The 22,699-nt window shown below is 42.8% G+C and overlaps 1 protein-coding gene across 10 annotated transcripts in view; it reads right to left on the bottom strand.

Annotated features, from left to right (window-relative positions):
- Positions 1-22,699, bottom strand: part of RAPH1 (Ras association (RalGDS/AF-6) and pleckstrin homology domains 1) — a 257,631-nt gene that overhangs the window by 106,546 nt on the left and 128,386 nt on the right. For all 10 annotated transcript variants that reach the window (XM_077448539.1, XM_077448530.1, XM_077448532.1 and 7 more), the window contains 2 exons: positions 22,092-22,197; positions 11,717-12,231 (listed from right to left, as the gene is read on the bottom strand). In XM_077448539.1, the coding sequence (XP_077304665.1) occupies positions 11,717-12,231; positions 22,092-22,197 (621 nt within the window). The remainder of the gene's footprint in view (positions 1-11,716; positions 12,232-22,091; positions 22,198-22,699) is intronic.

Genomic DNA, 22,699 nt, shown 5'->3' with positions numbered 1-22,699 from the left:
TGGTACAGGCACCTAAATATAGATATTTTTGTCGCAGCAGAAATTCTACCCGTATCCATAATCCCTAGTAGGCAAAGCCTAGCTTCGGGTTCCAAAATGGTATTAAAAATCCTATTAATACTACGTACAATATCTATCCAGTAGCGATATAATTTTGGACACTTCCAAACCATATGGATTAAATCTCCTGGTGCTCCACATCTAGGGCACTCGCCATTAAGCTTTCTATTTATCCTCCCCATTTTTTTAGGGGTGTAATATGCTCTATATAGAAAAAGCTTATGGGACATGCGCTGCGATGGGGAGATGGACACCAGATTCCCCTGTGCTAGAATCTCGTCCCATTGTTCCTGCTCAATTGGACCCAGGTCATCCTCCCATCTTTTCCTACATTTATCCAATGCCTCTCCATTCAGAACTTTGTCCTTAAGTCTTGTATATAGGTAGGAGATCTGGCCCTTTGATTGTCCTTGCTCGAGAAGTCTCTGTATTAGGGGATTCTTCTTCCTCTCAATTACAAGTGTGCCATACTGGGAGTGTATCCCGTGTCTCACTTGTAAGTATATATAAAATGTTTTATTGGAGATACCAAATTCCTGGCGAAGGTCTTCGAAAGATTTTATAGTGTTCCCCTGATAGAGATGCACCAATCTTCCAATCCCTCTCTTCTCCCACTCAAGGGAGCGATCTATACTATTTAGTTCCGCTAGTTCTCTATTGTTCCATAGGGGGGTATACTCTGTTACCCCCCCTGGTCCAAGAGTCTTTTAACTAGCTGCCATACTTTCCTTGCTAGAGCATTAGTGGGACACTTATAGGCAAATGAATTAGCCTCCAGGACTTCAACTAAAATTCTATGGTATGCATTATTAGTCATCAGTTTATGATTCGGATAGCTACCCTCCTCCAGTCCAGCCCCGGCTAAATGCTGGAGCTGGGCTGATAGGAAGTATGTTTTTAAATGTGGGATCGCCACTCCTCCCTTCTCCACGGGGAGTTGCAGCGTCCGCAGCCGAATCCGAGGCTGTCTCTTTTTCCATATTAGTTCTCTAATTAATCCCTCAAGTCTGTCAAACCATTTCTGGTTAATCCAGACTGGTGAATTATGGAGGATGTACAAAATCTGAGGCAGCCAGATCATTTTTACAAGGTTACAACGTCCCGCCACAGACAAGGGGAGGCGACACCAGCTATTGACCTTCTGCTTCAACTTTGCAAGCAGTGGTACCAGATTCTCCTCGACATATCGATCTACGTCTCTGGGAATCCAAACCCCCAAGTATTTCAGCTTAGGTACCACTTCTAAACCCTCAACTCTGGGCGATATTAACTCTTCAGACTCTATTAGTGGCATAAGGGCTGATTTACTCCAATTAATGACCAAGCCTGACTGCTGCCCAAATTCCTCCATTAGCCGTACCACGTTACTCAGAGTTGACCGCACCTCATCCACAAAGAATAGAACATCGTCTGCAAACAGAGCCAGTTTCTCCTCCTCCAGTCCGCGCCGGAATCCCCGGATGTCAGGGCGTGATCTCGCCATCACAGCCAGGGGTTCCATCGCCAGCACGAACAGGAGGGGAGACAGCGGGCATCCCTGCCTCGTTCCCCTTTCTAGGCAAAACATGTCGGAGAATAGGGTCCCCATTTTGATCTTAGCCCTGGGTCCCCTATATAATAATTTTACCCAGTTGATAAATTGGGTGCCAAAGCCAAAACGTTCCAATACACCCCAGAGATAATCCCACTCCAGGCTGTCGAAAGCCTTAGTAGCGTCCAAAGCTAATATAGCACCTGGGTTGCCACCGTCTCTAGGTATTTGTAGGTTTAAGAATACTCTCCTAATATTGGAATTAGTTGTTCTGCCCGGGATAAACCCGGACTGATCTGGGTGAATTAATTTATGGATGCAACTATTTAGGCGGGTTGCTAAGGCCTTGGCTAATATTTTTATATCTGAACATAGCAGAGATATCGGCCGGTACGACGAGACCTCTTGTTGGTCCTTCCCCTCTTTAAGAATTAAAATAATATTGGCCTCCCGCATTGAAGCGGGGAGTTCTCCCGCCTCCAATGCGTAATTTAAGGTTTCCAGTAACGCTGGTATCAGCTGTTCGCTGTACCGCTTATAGATTTCCACTGGTAACCCATCGGGTCCAGGAGCTTTATAGTTGGACATACTATTCATTGCAGATTTTAGTTCTTCCAGAGTAAGTGGTAGATCTAAGTTCAACTTATCCTGATCTGAAAGCACGGGGATATCTATTTGATGCAAAAAGTTAGTGGCCAGATCTTCACAACCCTGTACCGATGATTTATATAAAGTTCTATAATACTCCCCCAGTTCCGTCATAACCTCGGAGGGCCTAAATACAGCGCCTTCTGCGTTTTAATTGCCGATATTACTGTAGGGGGGCTGTTGACACGAGTCAGTAAGGAGAGGACTCGACCTACCTTCTCCCCTTCGCCAAAATAGTATTGGTGTTGGAAAATACGTTGATTCTCCACTTTTTTTAAGAGTGCCATTTTGTATATCTGTTGATTATCCTCCCAGGTTTGTTGTTTCCCCGGCGATGGGTCTTCTACAAACTCTCTCTCAGCCTGAATGACGTTTTTACGAATTTTCTCTTCTTGAGTTCGAGACTTCCGTTTTAATATTGCAATTTTCTGAATAAGTAGTCCTTTAATAAAGGCTTTAAGGGAGTCCCAAACCATACCAGGGGCCGCTGTCCCTCTATTAACCTGAAGAAATTCCCCTATTTTATCCCCTAAGAGGTTAGATCCATCAATTAGTTCCAACCAAGCGGGGTTTATTCTCCACTCTCTCAATGGGGCGCGCACTCCCGTATTCAAGGTTATAACTAAAGGGGAGTGATCTGAGATCCCACGTACCCCGTATTCTATATCTGTCACCCCTCCTACTGCCTCATTATTCCCCAAGCCCATGTCTATCCTTGATAACGTCCGATGGGTACTGGAGAAACAGGAATATTGCCTGTCCTGGGGGTATCGCATACGCCAGATATCACATAATCCAACTTCCAGTAGAAATTCATGTAATCGACCTGTTCTATTCCCAGCTGCGCAAGGGAACCTATCTAGGCGCTTGTCTATAATTTCATTGAAGTCACCAGCAATTATCCATGGAATGCCCGTTTTGCCCAGACTGAACATAAGAAATCTATCCATGACCTCTAATTTAAAGGGAGGGGGTATATAGATATTTGCTAAAATGTACTCTTGCCCAGCCACTAAGCAGTGCAAAAAAACAAATCTCCCCTCCTGGTCTATCTGGGACTCTTTGCATAGAAAATCCGTACCTTTCCATACTAGCACACTCACCCCACGAGAGTACGACGAGTGAAAAGAGTGATAGTATGCCTGAAATTTACGGTCATGGAGCAGAGGGGCCGTAATTGGAGTTAAATGGGTTTCCTGAAGAAAAAGCAGGCCAGGTCCCCTTCCCTCCGTCTCTAACATCACAGACCTGCGTTTCTTAGGGTCTCCCAAGCCCCTCACGTTCCACGAGGTTATATTCCACCTAGCCATAGGCCCCAGTAGTATTCCTCTCACCCATCTGTTCCAATGATTGATATACCCCTAAAGGGGGGAGGGTAAGGGGAGAGGGAACCGCATCCTCTCCCCGTCGCTCCCCCCCTACTCAAACTGTCCCCACCTGTCGCCTTACCACTCTCAGCATGCGTTCGAAGACTCCCCCCCCTCCTACCCCCCGCCCAACCCTGCCCATCAGAGCCACCCCTAGGGGTCTCAATTGTAACCGGTATACCCATACCCCATTCAACGGTGTCCGAGCTCGCCGGACCCCCACCCGATCATATCCCTCCCCGTCAACAATAATTGAAAAGTGAGAACATAGCCACTCCGTAGTGCCAATCCTACCCTTCCTTTCCCCCCTTCCCCCCCCCCCCCCCCCAAACCAAAAAAAAAAAAAAAGAGGGGGGGGCAGGGGGGGGGGGGGGGGTTCAACATATAGGTTCCCCCCCCCCGCCCCACCCTCCCAACTCAACTCTAACACCTTATTACCTTTATAAATGTAAAATTATGTGGGCTGTCGATCCACCATATGTCTCAGTGTACCATAGGCCAAAGCATTATACCCCAGCTTTAACCAATTTAGTTCATCCATCTCACCCAAACGGCAGCCATTTGGCTCCCTATTCCTTCACCAAGATGGATTCACCAATTATTTCTAGTGATATACATACATAACAGCATGAAATTATATTTACCCATGTAGTCGGCCCCCCCCCCCCCCCCAACTCCTACCCTCCCAACTCACCCCATCTGTGACCGTGCCTATTCCCACCCAACATGTCAACCTATAGTGTTCACTTGCTTATAGTACATTAACCAATCCCACCCACTCAACTCATCCATAATAGCTTGTTCACAATTAACGATATAATATTATATTATCTATAAATTCATCTATACATCTATAAATTCATCTTGTCATATCACAGTGCTCTATAATCCATAGTGTTTTACCATATTCCTAGTTAAATTGTTGCGCCCTATTGTTGCCCATCACACCTAGTCAACGAGCAGTAGCCTAGGACTCCTTAATTCCTCACCAAAATAAGTATATAAAGTATAAAGTATATAAAAATTATTTCCACAGATGCTAGTATCAAAATTTACTGTCCCCCGCCCTCCCCCCTCCCCACTCATCCCACATTGCCCACACAGACAAAAAAAAAAAAAAACCCCAAAAAAAAAAAAAAAGGGGGGGGGGGGGGGGGGAAACCAGTACAGACCAGCTCTGAGTGTCATTAGAGGGCTCCCTTATGATCCTCTAGCCAATTCATGGCCTCCTGCGGAGAACTAAAAAAGATTGTTGAGCCCAAAGCAGACACACGGAGACGGGCTGGGTACAATAAGGCATACATTATATTATGCGATTTTAAGGTGCGTTTAACGGGGATAAACTCCGCCCTCTGTTTTTGTAGGTCTGGCGAAAAATCTGGATAAAATGACACCCTAGACCCCTTATAGAAGATGTCTCCCATTCCCCTAACTCTCCACATCAAGATCACTCGATCGTTGTAGTTAATGAATTTCAGAATCATTGGTCTACAGCGTCCCTCAGATAAATGAGATCTAAGAGGAACTCTGTAGGCTCTTTCGATGCTGGAGGTAGAGGAAAAGGAAACATCCCCCAGTAGTTCCTTGAACCAATTTTCCAAGAAATTTATGGGATCAGAGCCCTCACTACCCTCTGGCAGGCCAATTAGTCGCACATTATTCCTGCGGTTCTTATTGTCCATGTCATCAATTTTGGATGCCTGTGCGACAATTTGTTTCTGAAGTGTAGTTATTTTTTCCTGCAAAGGGAATAGTTCATCTTCCACCGTGCTTAATCTTCCCTCTAAAGCGTCCATTCTATCAATAGTATTACTTAGTAATTGGCTCATAGCGTGTACTTCGTTTTGGATGCTGCTCAATTGGCTGTCTAGCCCAGAGATAGAGTTCTTGCAGTCGTTGATTGCCGTCAGTATCTCACGCAGAGTCGGTTCCCCACCCTCCCCAGGTTTTTGGGGCACCCTGCTGTCTTCTTGGGGCAGCTCAACTACCCCCCCTCCTGGCAGCGGGGTACCAGAATCTGGTGGAGGGCAACCTGCACTCCTCCTGTCCCCGGCAGACCCCTGCATTTTAGATTGTCCCAGCGGGTGATGTTGGACTTTCCTACCTGGGGAGGATACATGTGCAAAACGCTCAAGCTTCGAAGCTGCAGAGGCTTGGTTCAGCTTTTCTTTAGCAGCCCGCGTTTTTTGATTCCCCTCTCCATGAGGTGCGTCTTCTATCGCACGTTTGCTAAGCATGGTAAAAAGCGCATAGAAGGTTCGCTAAGCCGGCAGGGGGTAAAGGCTAGTACTGTAACATTAGTGCTGCCAAATCACTACTTCCCAGCAAAGGGCTAAAATATTTGAGAAAGAACCTGGGGGGGAGAACCGAACAGCTCACCAAATGCGAGACACACACTGCCAAGTCTCTTATTAATTATATTCATACAGTAAGCTCGCTTCAGCGGACAGTCATCAGGAGCAAGACAAGGAGAAAAAAAAAAGGCTGACATTCCGAACAAACAGGGATTGCCTATGCAACTCTCCACCTTGTGGTGTCAGGTAAGCCGCAGACTCTGCCCAGGTGCTAACATCCCCTTAGCTTCAATAGCGTTTCTCACCGCACCGCCGACAGAGTGTTCCCTCAATGGAGCAGGCCGGTATCGCCGAGAGGATTGTTGTCATCCAAGGCCGTCATGAAACTTGCTCGGCATATCCTCGGCTTAACCTCATGTGGGGTTTAGGCTTCCTCCTATCCACGGATCTCCGAACGAGCAGCGTAGTAGCGGAGCTTTCCGAAAGCTCGTCTCGGGAACACTCGGGGATCTCCGTCAACTTCCGCCGATGTGAAGCGGTGAGCGTCGGGAAGCAGTGCGCGCCACGCTACAAGCCGCTCACGCTGCAGAGCTACAGTAGAGGGGATCAGGTCAGCGCAGCTATACCCATCAGAGAGCGGTGTTCCACATGACACCGGGCGGAGGCAGGGAGCTCAGACACACACGCTCCCACTCACTCGCTCACGCCCAACTCCATCCGGCCACACCCCCCATCCTCGTGCTCTTAGGAATCTTAAGTGCAGCAGAAATATTTTTATGTCGTTGAGGTCTTCAGGCAGTTCCTTTGACCTCATGATTCTCATTTGCTCTGACATGCACTGTGAGCTGTAAGGTCTTATATAGACAGGTGTGTGGCTTTCAGAATCAAGTCCAATCAGTATAATCAAACACAGCTGGACTCAAATGAAGGTGTAGAATCTCAAGGATGATCAGAAGAAATGAACAGCACCTGAGTTAAATATATGAGTGTCACAGCAAAGGGTCTGAATACTTAGGACCATGTGAGATTTCAGTTTTTCTTTAATAAATCTGCAAAAATGTCAACAATTCTGTGTTTTTCTGTCAATATGGGGTGCTGTGTGTACGTTAATGAGGGAAAAAAAAATGAACTTAAAGAGGGATTCCACCTACAAAAAAAATATTAAAAGCCAGCAGCTATAAATACTACAGCTGCTGACTTTTAATAAATGGACACTCACCTGTCCCGGGGTCCAGCGATGCCGGCAGCCGAGGCCGATCGATCGCTCGGCTCTCGGCTGCTGCCGCCACCATTCTAGGTGAGGGAATCAGGAAGTGAAGAGAATCGGCTTCACTTCCCGGTTCCCTACTGCGCATGCGTGAGTCGCGCAGCGTAATAGGAATTGTCCGCGCTGCCTCTGGGACCCGTGTGTGTCCCAGCAGGCAGCGCGGCAGGACAGGAAGAGGCATAGACTCCCACGGGAGTCTATGCCCGGAAGTGGGTGTAAATACCTGTCTTTGACAGGTATCTCCACCCCCCTCCCCCCTGAAAGGTGGCAATTGTGACACCGGAGGGGGGGAAGGTTCCGATCAGCGGAAGTTCCACTTTAGGGTGGAACCTCGCTTTAAATGATTTTAGAAAATGGCTGCAATATAATAAAGAGTGAAAAATTGAAGGGGGTCTGAATACTTTCCGTCCCCAACGGAAATTTACATACTAGTACAGTTGTATATATTTTTTCATTTTTCAGTGGCCCAGTCACGGTCTGTTTCCGCGATATCCATTATCCTAAGTCTGTATATTCTATTAGCTACATATGCCAGCATGTACGGTATTCATAAAATCTAGTAACAGAATAATGTACACCTAAACTTTCATACAACATGGCACTGCAATGTCTTCAGCACCACCACTTCAAATGCTAATCAATGTAATTTGTAGCATCTTTTCCTGATAAAGCTATTAAGCAGATATAATGGGTTCACCTTTTAATTCATGTCTGTAGACCCTAGTAATAATTATAAGATGACATTAAAGTGCATCTTTACGCATTTACAAAGCCACTAAAACCCATTGTTGATCATAAGTAGCCATGTTTTACTGGACTTTTTTTTTTGTAGTGCCATTAGTTTACTAACTGTTCAATGTACTATATTCCAATGTACTATATTCGCTGTTATGGAATAATTTGCTAAAAATATAATCTTAACCAAAAAAACAAAACATTTAATTGAGCATAAAATGACAGGTTTGTTCTATCTATTAGGAAACATTTTTAAAGTACATATTTTAGCATTACTGTGTTTCCTCTTTACTTAAACAGGCATCCTTTTTCACTGTGCTAATCGCCTAATTTTGACAAATCTATCCCAGCATGCACCAAACATGAATAAGATTTTCCTCGCCTGTTTCGTATAGTGTAAGACTGTAGCTTTGGTAATCACATTTCATACACAATGATGGATGAGAATGTTACAGGAGATTAAGATATCATATGACAAAAATTCCAGTTATATTGCAATACTAGTAACAATGTAGGATTTATCACTAGATTTTATTCATATAACATGAGATACTATAGGATCTTGGGACTAGTCAAAGTATGTGACACTTGCAAATATCTACGGCTGGTCATAAATCGGTAGATGTCTCACTGAAGCTGACAATTGGAAGTTCACCCTCCCTCCTTAAAGTGGAACTTCACCCAAAAGGGGAAGTTCCACTCTTTGTCCTCCACCCCCCTCCTTTACATTTGTCACATTTTTATTGGGGGGGCAGCAGGTACCTGATTTTGACAGGTCTGCCGGTGCACCGATCAGAGCGGAAGTTCAGCCCCCACCCCTTCCTCCTTCCCTACACTTCACAGGTCTCAGAAGACTGCAGGACCAATCACAAAGCGCAGCACACCTCGCTCATGCACAGTTGGGAGCTGGCTGTGAAGCCACAACTCTTCACTGTTAGTTTCCTTCATTGAAGATGCTGGTGCCTGCACCCAAAGACGACTCAAGAATCGGCTCGGGTGAGGACATTGCTGGATCCAGAGGCAGGTAAGTGTCCTTTTATTAAAAGTCAGCAGCTACAGTATTTGTAGCTGACTTATTTTGGGGGGGGGGGGGGGGGAGACTGGAGCTCCACTTTAAGTTGGCCATACACTGATCGAAATTCTCCTGGTCCAGCAGGAACCGAGCAATACTTGAATAAGCATGTGAACTGCCCCACTTGACGGAAGTCAATTGTTTATTCAACTTTTGTCAAAGGGACATGTTAAAACATTTTTATATTCATGGAAAATTAGCTATTCACTTAGGACTTTAGAATGTCAGCATTTTTAATAAGATAGACTATGCACAAGACAGCCAAAGAAAGGCATCCTTTGAAAAGTCCTTTGACAATACACTTGCAGAAGATGCACACTGTCACTTCCAGAAGCAGGAAAAAAAGTAATGCTTCATACAAGGAAATTAAAAGGATGTTATTGTCTAAAAACACTTGTAGCTGCCCAAAATGCAAGTAGCCTTCTCACAAAAACACAGTTGTGTGAATAAAGTTACAAAAGACTGGGAAACTGGCTGAAGAAATGTCATCGGCTAAGAAACACTAATTGGGACATTTCAAACTCACAGCACAAACAGTGAGTGCCAAAACTCAACTTATAGCAAAGATCATACACTTACTAACAGAATGGACAGCTTGTTATTATAAAGATATTTCAAACAGTCAACGTTTACATGAAAAAAGCTTTAAAAAAAAAATAATGCTGTATTTTCAGAACCATAATTTACAGAATGCAACTTAAGTCTGCAGACAGTATCTACAAGACAACTTTGTTTTTTGCAGTGAAAGTGTTTAAAGTGGTTAAGTGAAGAGGTTAAAAGGTTTAAAGTGGTTCTAAAGCCTACAATTTATTTTACCTTAATGCACTCTTTGCATTAAGGAAAAAATGTTAGGGCATAAGTATTGGCCCCTCACCCATGTTTACTTACCCGAGTCCTTATTCAATCCAGTGCTGGGCACATCTGCAGCTTTTCTCCCCCCTCACTTCTGTCCATGTCTCGCTGGCTTTGCTGGGGTACCGAAGCCACTGGCTTCCGTTGCTGTCAATCAAAGCTAGTGACGAGAGAGCGGGGCCAACCCCATTGTCATTCAATGGACATGTCAGCGGGGCTCGGGAGCGAGTACGAACAAGTGCCCCCATGCGAAGCGGCTTCCCATGGGGGCATTGTAGAGAGAAAAGGACCCAGGAGTAATAACGGGAGACCCAAGAAGAGGAGGCCACTCTGTGCAATTCCATTGCAAAGAGCAGGTAAGTATTGTATAATGATGTTAAAATATAAATATATATATATATATATATATATATATATATTTTATCTTTAGAATCACTTTAAACCTAAGCACATGTAAAAAACAAAACAGTAAATTAGAAACAAGACCAGAAGAGATGCACTTACAAACAATGACTTGGACCAGACTCTGATGAAGGGACGTGGCCCCGAAACACATTACTGGAGCTGCCTTTCTTCGGGGTTACCTTTTTGGACCCTTGTAGCATTTTACTCTTGTGGTCAATTCACTGTGCCTTTCCCTAGGGGCCACCGTCCTTTCCATATTTTCTCCATTCATTGCACTTTTCTTCTCCCAAACCCAGCTGCCAAGTGAGAAACTGATGTAGCAAAAGACGTTGTGATCTGTTTTTTGTAAGAGGAGGTTAACTACATGCCTGATCCAATCCATTGCTTGTAAATGTATCGTCTAATTATTAATTTAATAAAATAAGTTTTATCCACACTAGCCAATGCACTCTGTTCTTGTTTCACACAATCTGTTATCTGGCCTTGGAATATACACAGAGCTTTCAAGGATTAGCTGTCTTATGCCTGGTTACCAGGCAAGCACAGTACACTTTAAGATTTACAAGTAGAAAACTATAATAAATTCATATGAAAAACACAAAGTAAACATCATTCTAAACAAAGGCATATAACTGAGTGGATGCTGACGATCAGGCATGGAAAGAAAATGCATAAACAAAGAAGAGACATATTCCAGTAATCTAAAATAAAACATGTGAAATTCAGGCCTGGGGTTTTACCTGCAAAAAGATTTTTTTAATTTTGGCGAGCTGCTCTTGTGATATACACTCCTCTGTCAGTAACAGAATTCCACCCTTTGCAGGTTTGGCATTACTTTTCTGAGTTAGCGCCTTACTGAATTTACAACAGTGATATTAATTCCTCATGAACTACGTGGGGTAGATTTACTAAAATGGGTGCAGAATCTGGTGCAGCTGTGCATGGTAGCTTCTAACTGCAGCCTTGGCAATAAAACCTGGAAGCCGATTGGTTTCTATGCAAATCTTCTCCAGATTTTGCACTCACCAGTTTTAGTATAAACCCCCCCATGTGTCACTTGCCTGGCTATACAGCGTGAAAAACTTGTAAATTACTTGCTGTGCAAAAACACAGATCTTTTGGAAACTAAAACTATAAATGTATATGCATTTCAACTGTGTAAATTAAGCAATAGGTCTGTCATATATATGATTAACATTAGATCATTTTTTAGTACTCCATTAGAGGTACTGGCCATGTATTGCATACACATTGGCATCTCAACACCAATGAAAATTATTCACTCATATTTCAAAGTGAAAATGATCAACTGTGTTCATGCTGAACATACATAGACAAATTTTAGCTATATAAAACCTGGCTCAAGTTTCAGTTGCTGCAAAAATCACATTATACCTAGAGTATAACCAAAGTAAAAAAAAAATGTTATATTTAAAAAGAAGATTGTGTAAAACTGTATATTGCACTTTTTAAAATTTATCTTACCTCAGAAATCGGTTGGCTTTGTTGTACCAGGTCTAGTTCTTGAGGTCTAGTCATTTTGTCAATATCCAGGGAATCCATGCTGGAGGCTGCTGATGTGATACTAGAACGGGAAGAATTACTAACAGAACGAAGATCACTATCACTGACTGTGCCTGCTGAAGCCGTTCGCCTGTGATGGATGGTTACAACTGGTTTAGTATCTTCCACAACAAGTGTCTGCCGTGCTGCCTCATCCATGCTTAGAGAGGCTTGTTCCAACTGAGCAGTGATATCATCCAAGGAGTAGTTGGCATGAGAAGGTTTGGTTATTTTTCCAGATGAGGAAGGCAATCCCCGTAAGCTGCTCTGTTTGGTGCTTGTACGGCCAGCAGGCGGCTTCTGAGACGATTTACGTTCATGAGATTTTAGGGTGTTCCTGGAGGACTGTGACCCAATGCTACTAAGTTCCTGCTCAATAGAGCAGAGATCGGCCATAAGAGCGTCTAAATCCACGGTATCCCCTTGATTTAGAGCTTCTACAAAGACAAAAGTGTTAAACTATAATTTAGAATATCATCATGCCTAAAAAGTGTTTAAGGTCAAATAAGGTTACAACTCCAAAATAAGGTGTATGTTGAGAGCACAGCAGAAATATATTTGAAATTATATATATATATACACAGTGGTGTGAAAAAGTGTTTGCCCCCTTCCTCATTTCCTGTTCCTTTGCATGTTTGTCACACTTAAGTGTTTCGGAACATCAAACCAATTTAAACAATAGTCAAGGACAACACAAGTAAACACAAAATGCAATTTGTAAATGAAGGTGTTTATTATTAAAGGTGAAAAAAAATCCAAACCATCATGGCCCTGTGTGAAAAAGTGATTGCCCCCCTTGTTAAAACATACTATAAGGCCCGGTTCACACCGCTGCGGGGGGAGATCCGGATGTGATTCGCACAGCAAATCACATCCGATCTCCGTAGCAATGCGAGTTCAGCCATACAGATAGTATGGCTGAATTCGCAGAGCTCCCGCAGCAAACTCGCACGGGACCCTTTTTTGGGTCCGCAACAGAATCGGATCACATGGGGGTTCACACCATGCGATCCGATTCCTGTGCGAGTCTGCAGATCGCACTGCGATATGCCGACGGATCTGGGGGTGTCATTAACATAACATTGACACTCCCAGCCGTCCGCATAGGGCAGTGTGAACTGCCGGCGGGAGGTGTGCGATGCGGGTAAACGCCGCGGATTCGCGGCGTTCCCGCATCGCTATAGTGTGAACCCGGCCTAACTGTGGTTGTCCACACCTGAGTTCAATTTCTCTAGCCACACCCAGGCCTGATTATTGCCACACCTGTTCACAATCAAGGCATCACTTAAATAGGAGCTGCTTGACACAGTAAGGTCCACCAGAAGATCCTTAAAAGCTACACATCATGCCGAGACCCAAAGAAATTCAGGAACAATTGAGAAAGAAAGTAATTGAGATCTATCAGTCTGGAAAGGGTTATAAAGCCATTTCCAAAGCTTTGGGAATCCAGCGAACCACAGTGAGAGCCATTATCCACAAATGGCAAAGACATGGAACAGTGGTGAACCTTCCCAGGAGTGGCCGGCCGCCCAAAATTACCCCAAGAGCGCAGCGACGACTCATCCAAGAGGTCACAAAAGACCCCACAACAACGTCCAAGGAACTACAGGCCTCACTTGCCTCAGTTAAGGTCAGCGTTCATGCCTCCACCATCAGGAAAAGACTGGGCAAAAATGGCATGCATGGCAGAGTTCCAAGGAGAAAACCACTGCTGAGCAAAAAGAACATCAAAGCTCGTCTCAATTTCTCCACAACACATCTTGATGATCCCCAAGACTTTTGGGACAACATTCTGTGGACCGATGAGACAAAAGTGGAACTCTTTGGAAGGTGTGTGTCCAAGTATATCTGGCGTAGAAGGAACACTGCATTTCATAAAAAGAACATTATACCAACAGTAAAATATGGTGGTGGTAGTGTGATGGTCTGGGGCTGTTTTGCTGCTTCAGGACCTGGAAGACTTGCCGTGATAAAAGGAACTATGAATTCTGCTGTCTACCAAGAGATCCTGAAGGAGAATGTCCGACCATCTGTTCGTGTACTCAAGCTGAAACGAACTTGGGTTCTGCAGCAGGACAATGATCCTAAACACACCAGCAAGTCCACCACCGAATGGCTGAAGAAAAACAAAATGAAGACTTTGGAGTGGCCTAGCCAAAGTCCTGACCTGAATCCTATTGAGATGTTGTGGTATGACCTTAAAAAGGCCGTTCATGCTCGAAAACCCTCTAATGTAACTGAATTAGGACAATTCTGCAAAGATGAGTGGGCCAAAATTCCTCCAGGACGCTGTAAAAGCCTCATTGCACGTTATCGCAAACGCTTGGTTGCAGTTGTTGCTGCTAAGGGTGGCCCAACCAGTTATTAGGTTTAGGGGGCAATCACTTTTTCACACAGGGCCATGATGGTTTGGATTTTTTTTCACCTTTAATAATAAACACCTTCATTTACAAATTGCATTTTGTGTTTACTTGTGTTGTCCTTGACTATTGTTTAAATTGGTTTGATGTTCCGAAACACTTAAGTGTGACAAACATGCAAAGGAACAGGAAATGAGGAAGGGGGCAAACACTTTTTCACACCACTGTATATATATATATATATATATATATATATATATATATATATATATAATTTTTATTTCTATAATAGGACTACATAGCAACCATGAAGCTGTAGCAGAACAAACTAGTGCACAGTCCAATTCAACCACCTGGCAAATCTGACATTAAGGCATGGTAGGGAAACATTCAGCTTCCTAAACTGTATTTACTAGATTTGTTTCCCTATGATGCCAGTATTTATAGTAACCCATGGCAAATGCAATGTAAAGCGTGATTAACAAACTAGAAAATAGAACAGACAACATCTTAATGTCCCGTTCTGGCTGCAAAACAGCAATAGCAAATTAAAAACAGGGCGAGTAATGTTAGGATAACACTAATTATACTGAAAGAAACATTTATACAGCATAAAGGAAATATATATAGTTCAACCACTCTGGTACAAAAGTATTAAAGCATTATTCAGCTTGTTCTACTGTTATACAATGATATGGGTCTTCACGGAGAACTAATAATGGCAGAATGTCCTGCCAGCAGATTTGTATTGTGCCCTTGTAGTGAATTGTCCTGTACACTGTACACCTCTCAAATGGTTTATAAACTTAATTCTAGGTAACTTTGTCTTTTTAAATTGCATTCTATAATTATATATATTTCATTTTGTTAGCCTTACTGTATTAAAAAAAAAAAAAAAAAAAAAATAAGAATCAATGTAATATTATATATATATATATATATATATATATATACATATATACATACACACACACACACACACACACAGGAGTGTCCTAGGTATCCCAGTAGTACACAGTTAAATGTAATGGATGCAGTAAAGTATGACCAGTGGTCAAATATTACCATATACAGTCACACTGAGTCATTACAGGATGTGAGATGTCTCACCTCCTTTTATATCAATGGATATTGTTTGTATAGCACAAATGACTTCCTGCTAACATATTTGTAACATATTTTTAATCATCCTTGCATCATGGTGACCTTGACACAGAAAGTTTGTAAATTATTTTGCCAGGTGCTATAAAGACTAAACAATTCAGCACATAGTTGCCATTACTACATTGTAGCATACAACTACAGACAACACAGGTATACTAAAACTTCATCTTGAATTTATAGGCACTGGAATAGACTGGAATTAGCATTTTATTTGTTTCAGTGTACACTTCAGCTCTGGAAGGTTTAACCCCAGTCAAGACCAGGCCATTTTTTGCGATACGGCAGTGCATTACTTAAACGTGCGGTCGTGCGACCCTGTACCCAAATAAAATGTATGTCTTCTTTCCCCACAAATAGAGCTTTCTTTTGGTGGTATTTAATCACCTCTGTGTTTTTTATTTTTTGCACTATAAACAAAAAAAAATAAAAAAATTATATATATATAACCTCCTAAGTGATCCTATCTGGATCAAAATGTGCTATAGATTACAAACAAAAAACACATAAATTATACAGATCACTATCACTAAGTGAATACTTAAATTTGCATCTAAATTATACACACAGTGAAAATAAAAAATGTGAATATAGTCCATCCACCAAAAAATAATAATAGTAATAGTAGATTTCCAGATTACAAAAGTCCTTCTATAAGTGCATGAACAAATCTCCAGTGTCCAAATCACTTTTTACAAGTAACTCCTTTTTACAAGTTTCGTCATATCAGACTTAATCATGATAATCCCATGATTAAGTCTGATATGACGAAACATGTCGGGGGCGTGGCTATCTGGTGAACACTGAGCTGACATACACGGAGCTGGGAAGGAGGTCTTGGACTGAGAGGACTGAATCATTAAGCTTAAAGGCGCCCTTTTCGAACGGACCTGCTGTGTGGGACCAGGAGGGACGCACGAGGAGGGGTGAGAGAAAGCGATCCAGCACCTTACTTAATAAGTCCGCTGTGACCACCAATGCCCCGACGTATTCAGAGTAGCGTTGTGAAGTGGAAATGTGAAGCGAGTCTTTTTACCCTTTTGAAGTGATTTAACCGTTTTGTGTTCATGTGAGTGCATAAAGAGTGAGATTTTTAACATTAAAAAGTGATTGCAGTATTACACTATTGGGGACTCCCTCTTTGATTTCTCTTTGAGGTATATATATATGCATTGAAGTGCTCAAGTGGAGAATATCCAATCGGATGTGCTGGTGTCTGAACCACCTCTTGGGAGGTTTTTGAAAGCTCGTTTGGCCTGACACGAGGGTGTCAGGCTTATCAGTCGGTGAGTGTTTTCACGAAGGGGGGGATCACAAGCACGGATGGTGTGTTGAAGGAGTTACTTGTAAAAAGTGATTTGGACACTGGAGATTTGTTCACGCACTTATAGAAGGACTTTTGTAATCTGGAAATCTACTATTACTATTATTAATATTTTTTGGTGGATGGACTATATTCACATTTTTTATTTTCACTGTGTGTATAATTTAGATGCAAATTTAAGTATTCACTTAGTGATAGTGATCTGTATAATTTATGTGTTTTTTGTTTGTAATCTATAGCACATTTTGATCCAGATAGGATCACTTAGGAGGTGAGGTAGTGTTTACTGAAAGGCAACACTGGTAATAGCGCTACGTGCAACCAATTCGTTGATTGAAGTTTCAGAATTAGTTTGTATGCACCTATATATATTTGATATTCTCTTGGTAAGTGCCAGCTAAGGTGTAGAATTTAGGTAATTTGAGCGCTGTGATGATACACTAGGTAAAGGGATTGTGATTTGTGTATCTTTAGAAATATATATATATATATATATATATATATATAAAATATATAATATATTATATATATATATATAAAATATATATTATATATATTATATATATATATATATATATATATATATATATATATATATATATATATATATATATATATATATATATATATATATATATAATTATTTTTTGCTATAAGACATATGAAGTAAAAATTGGGAAAAAAAATCGAATTTTTTCATAAAGTTATGTCAATATGTATTCTGCTACATATTTTTGTAAAATAAATTCCAATAAGCGTATATTGATTGGTTTGCGCAAAAGTTATAGCCACTACAAACTATGGGATAGCTTTATGAAATTATAGCGACTACAAACTATGGGATAGATTTGACATTTTTATATATTTTTTTTACTAGTAATGGCGGTGATCAGCGATTCTTAGTTGGACTGCGACATTGTGCCAGACAACTCTGACACTAAGTGACACTTTTTGTGACCAATGACACCAATACAGTGATCAGTGCTAAAAGAAATGCACTGTTACTGTACTAATAACACTGGCAAGCAAGGGGTTAACATAAGGTGCAATCAAAGGGTTAAAGTGGTTGTAAAGTTCGTTTTTTATTTTTTTTTAAATAACAAACATGTAATACTTACCTCCACTGTGCAGCTTGTTTTGCACAGAATGGCCCCGAACCTGGTCTTCTCGGGTCCCTCGGCGGCTGTCTTGGCTTCCCCCAGCAAGTACTTCTCACGTTCATGCGAGGGAGCTCGAATGGTGAGAAGCACTTGCGGGCGCGCTCCCGTGATACAGCCGGCAGCCATAGCGCGCCTCATCATTGGATGTGATTGACAGCAGCACAAGCCAATGGCTGCGCTGCTTTCAATCCATCCACTCTAGCCAATCAGCGGCCAGGCTGAGCGGCGAAGAGGATGTTGGAGGCAATCGCGGGACTTTCGAGGGGTCAGGTAAGTAAAACGGGGGGGCTGGGGGCACCGGCTCTGTCCGATGTTTTTTCACCTTAATGCATAGAATGCATTAAGGTGAAAAAATATTTACCTTTACAACCCCTTTAACTGTGTTCCCTGGGATTTTCTTCTAACCGTGTGGTGGGTGCATTTACTGCAGAAACACAGGTCTTCCCTTCTCAAAGAACGACGATCTGCCTTGTTTACACTGGCAGACCGCCGTTCTGCTGATCTCTGGAGCGATTAGCGGGTCCCGGAGGACATTGTGTCTGTTGGACCCGCTGATTAGCTCTTGCTGTGTCCAATCACAGTGGGAGCGGGTTGCCAGCGGCACGTGCCTCAGACCCGGAAGTGTCAGATCACGTACGTACATGACCTGGCACAGAGTAGCTGCCCTGCCACAGTATATCTGCGTGGGGTGGTCGCAAAGTGGTTAATGCTCTAGTGTCCATATTCCTTTTCTTGTCTTACCTCTTACACCTGGTGGCTTCCCTACTAACCAGATTTCTACTGACTAGCCCTGAAAATGATCCTGTAAATATGCAGTCGTGTGCTCCCTGGTTTAAAGTGTTATTAAACCCACAACAGTAAAAAAACAGTCTGTGAATGCAGTAAAGCATGCTTGTTATGCCCCGTACACACGAGAGGGATTAAGTCTGACAGACTTCCGACGGAGTTCTAGCGGAGTTCCGCCGGAGTTCTGGCGGACTTTTCGACCGAACGGACTTGACCACACACCATCACACCAAACTCCGACGGAGTCGAACGTGATGACGTACGACTGGATTCGACGTAGGAAGTTCATAGACAGTAGCCAATAGCTGCCCTAGCGTCGGTTTTAGTCCGTCGGAGTAGCACACACACGAGCGAATTTTTCGAAGGGGACCGGGTCCGGCGGAGTTCCGTCGGGAAAATTTGAAGCATGCTTCATTTCTAAAGTCCGTCAGACTTTTGCGAATCTAAAGTCCGTTGCAGCCCACACACGAGCGGATAGTCCGCCGGACTCAGTCCGTCGGAGTTTGGATGTCGAAAAGTCCGCTCGTGTGTACGGGGCATTATACTCACTGTGGAATCTAAGGGGATATTCCTCTGAATTGTGTAAAAGTCTGTTTGATCCTGTCTTCCCTGATCATCCCATTCTTCCTGATAGACCAGAGCCTTGGGGGCAAGATGCACATGCCCAGTTTGGTGTACATTGCTAAAGAGGTTTTTTTTTTTTTTCTTGGGAGAGTGAATGTGATCAGCACAGTCCAGACAGAGGATCACAGGACAATCAGGGGAAAATGAAAAAACTCCTCCTACAAACTTTAACCAGACAGTGATAGATGACAAGACTACTCTAACTGCTGATGAGAAACGGTATTTAGCAGTGTATATTTATTAAAACTATTGCATTTCCATGTTCGGTGTACTGTTGGAGACTGGATATAGTGAATATAGGGTCCAGGGTTTAGTAACACTTTAACCACTTGCTTACTGGGCACTTAAACACCCTTCCTGCCCAGACCAATTTTCAGCTTTCAGTGCTCTGACACTTTGAATGACAATTACTCAGTCATGCAACACTGTACCCAAATTATTTTTTTTGTCCTTTTTTTCCCACAAATAGAGATTTCTTTTGGTGGTATTTGATCACCTCTGGGGTTTTTATTTTTTGCGCTATAAATGAAAAAAAGACCGAAAATTTTGAAAAAAAACGCATATTTCTTTGTTTCTGTGACAAAATTATGCAAATAATTAATTTTTCTTCATAAATTTTGGCCACAATTTATACTGCTACATATCTTTGGTAATAAATAACCCAAATTAGTGGATATTATTTGGTCTTTGTGAAAGTTAGAGAGTCCACAAGCTGTGGTGCGAATCATACAAAATTGATCACATCTGATGTACTCGTGGTCTATCTCACTTCTTGTGACCCGAACAAGTCAGGAAAGTACAAATACCCCCCAAATGACCCCTTTTTGGGAAGTAGACATTCCAAGGTATTTAATAAGAGGCATGGTGAGATTTTTGATGTTGTCATTTTTTTCCCACAATTCTTTGCAAAATTAAGATTTTTAATTTTTTACAATTTTTTCCACAAAATTGTCATTGTAATAGGTTATTTCTCTCGTGTGGCATGTGTATACCACAAATGACACCCCCAAAAAAATTCTGCTACTCCTCCTGAGTATTACAATACCACATGTGTGGGACTTTTTCACAGCCTGGCCACATAGAGAGGCCCAACATGCAGGGAGCGCCATCACGTGTTCTAGGATCTAACTTGTTGACTACCTATTACACTTTTGAAGGCACTGGAGCACCAGGACAATGACACGTGACACTGATGACAGATGACACTGATATGTGGCAATGATGACACTTATACGTGGCACTGATGACAGATGGCATTGACACGTGGCACTGATGACACGTGGCACTGACAGATGGCACTAATACGTGGCACTGATGACAGATGGCACTAATACGTGGCACTGACAGATGGCACTAATACGTGGCACCGATGACAGATGGCACTAATACGTGGCACCGACAGATGGCACTAATACGTGGCACCGATGACAGATGGCACTAATACGTGGCACCGATGACAGATGGCACTAATACGTGGCACCGATGACAGATGGCACTAATACGTGGCACCGATGACAGATGGCACTAATACGTGGCACCGATGACAGATGGCACTAATACGTGGCACCGACAGATGGCACTAATACGTGGCACTGATGACGTGTGACACTGATGACAGATGGCACTGATAAGTGGCATTGATGACACGTGACACTGACAGATGGCATGTGACACTGACAACAGATGGCACGTGACACTGACAGGTGGCACTGATGACAAATGGCACTGACACATGGCACTGATGACAGATGGCACTGGGGACAAATGGCAATGACAACAGGTGACACTGGGGACAGATAGCACTAACAGGTGACACTGGGGACAAATAGCACTAACAGGTGACACTGGGGACAGATAGCACTAACAGGTGGCACTGGGGACAGATAGCACTAACAGGTGGCACTGGGGACAGATAGCACTAACAGGTGGCACTGAGGACAGATAGCACTAACAGGTGGCACTGGGGGCAGGTGGCACTGGGGTGGATGGCACTGGGGGAGCATGGCACTGGGGCGGACGGCACTTTAAAAAAAAAAAAATTTCACACTTACGGTGCAGCCGTTCATCTCTCCCTCCTCACACGCTGTCTGTGTGAGGAGGGAGAGCGGCACTGCGAGATGATCTCATATGTTTACATAGGAGATCATCTCACACTGGACGCGCTGATCGCGCTGTTAACGGCCGCTGTGATTGGCCGTTTACAGCGATCTGTGTTTGCCTGTCTCCGGGGGACACGGCAAACACAAAACTTTCCCGATGCGCGCCCGCGGCGGCGCGCATTGCGGAAGTAAACACCAGGACCTCCAGGGACGGCCTCCCGGACGAAAGCGCCCGCTCTAAAGCCGTCATTCAGCTATAGGGCGGGCGGGAAGCGGTTAAGTTATGTATTTTTTGAGCCTGCTTTAGCCTAGCTTTAACTTTAACAGTGGTGCAATGTTTCTTGGATTGCCTTTAAAGTTCACTAAAGATTACCTGTTGTCTCAAATTGTTTTTCAAGGAATGTATAGTGTACAAATTATATGTTTTATTATAGTTAGGACTAAAAATTTTAATTTTTCAGCCAGGAAAATGTGAAAATACATACAAAATATTTCACATTTGACTCTTGAAACCAGCAAGCAATGCATTTTTGATGGTTCTTCATAGTCATTTTACTACCATGTTGAAAAAAGGTTGTATTGTGAACTCCCTCTCTTCATTGTAATTCACACAAAGAGATAAATGGTCAGAAGCAGGATGTGCTTTACTACCTGCCTCTGGCTTGCCATTTGTCTAATAATGCAATAGTAAAAACACAAAAATGTTTATAAACCTAAAATCAGGCATGTAAATAAAACGGATCATATAATAATCTCCTTTAAAAACAACAAATAAAAAGTTACCATTTAGGTTGTACATAGAGAACCGGTAAGAAAAATTTGCAAGATTGGTCTCCTGGCGCAGTGGAGATCTTTTAACTGGTTCTTCTGGCTTCTCTGTATCCAAGCTCTAGTAAAAAAACAAAACACAAAAAGTGTAAATGTAAAACATAGAAGTGCTAAGGCAATGCGTTTAAGCAATTATTTAAAATGTATAAAGCCCCTTTCTAAAGAGGCAGACTCTGCCAGTAGTCTGCTTGCTCAGCAGGGAATCTGTCCACTTCATCACCGCTCAGCAGGCGGATGGCTTGTCTGTGTCTGCTCTGCCTATGCAGAACTTCCTCAGCCCGCTCTCCACTATGGACAGTCGTATGTACATGGACCTTTCTGTTTGCTGCCAACTGTCATCCAATCAAATCGGCTAGACGGAAGGGGAATGGAAGGGCAATGGATCCCTAAATGTCTGCTTTTAGCAGATCAGATTGGATGTAAGCAGACATGATGTCCATTTATACCTGTTGTTCCACAAAGGAGAATGTAGGGTTCGATCGGGTCCACCTGAAAAACAGGTTCATGTGAAAGGGGCCTAACTCTCAACAAAAGTGATAATGGCTATATGTTTACATTCATGT

The sequence above is a fragment of the Lithobates pipiens genome, unplaced genomic scaffold (genome assembly GCF_037356315.1).
Source record: "Lithobates pipiens isolate NorthernLeopardFrog02 unplaced genomic scaffold, aLitPip1_a1.2 Scaffold_22, whole genome shotgun sequence".
NCBI lineage: Eukaryota > Metazoa > Chordata > Amphibia > Anura > Ranidae > Lithobates > Lithobates pipiens.
This window is presented reverse-complemented; position numbering and strand designations above follow the sequence as displayed.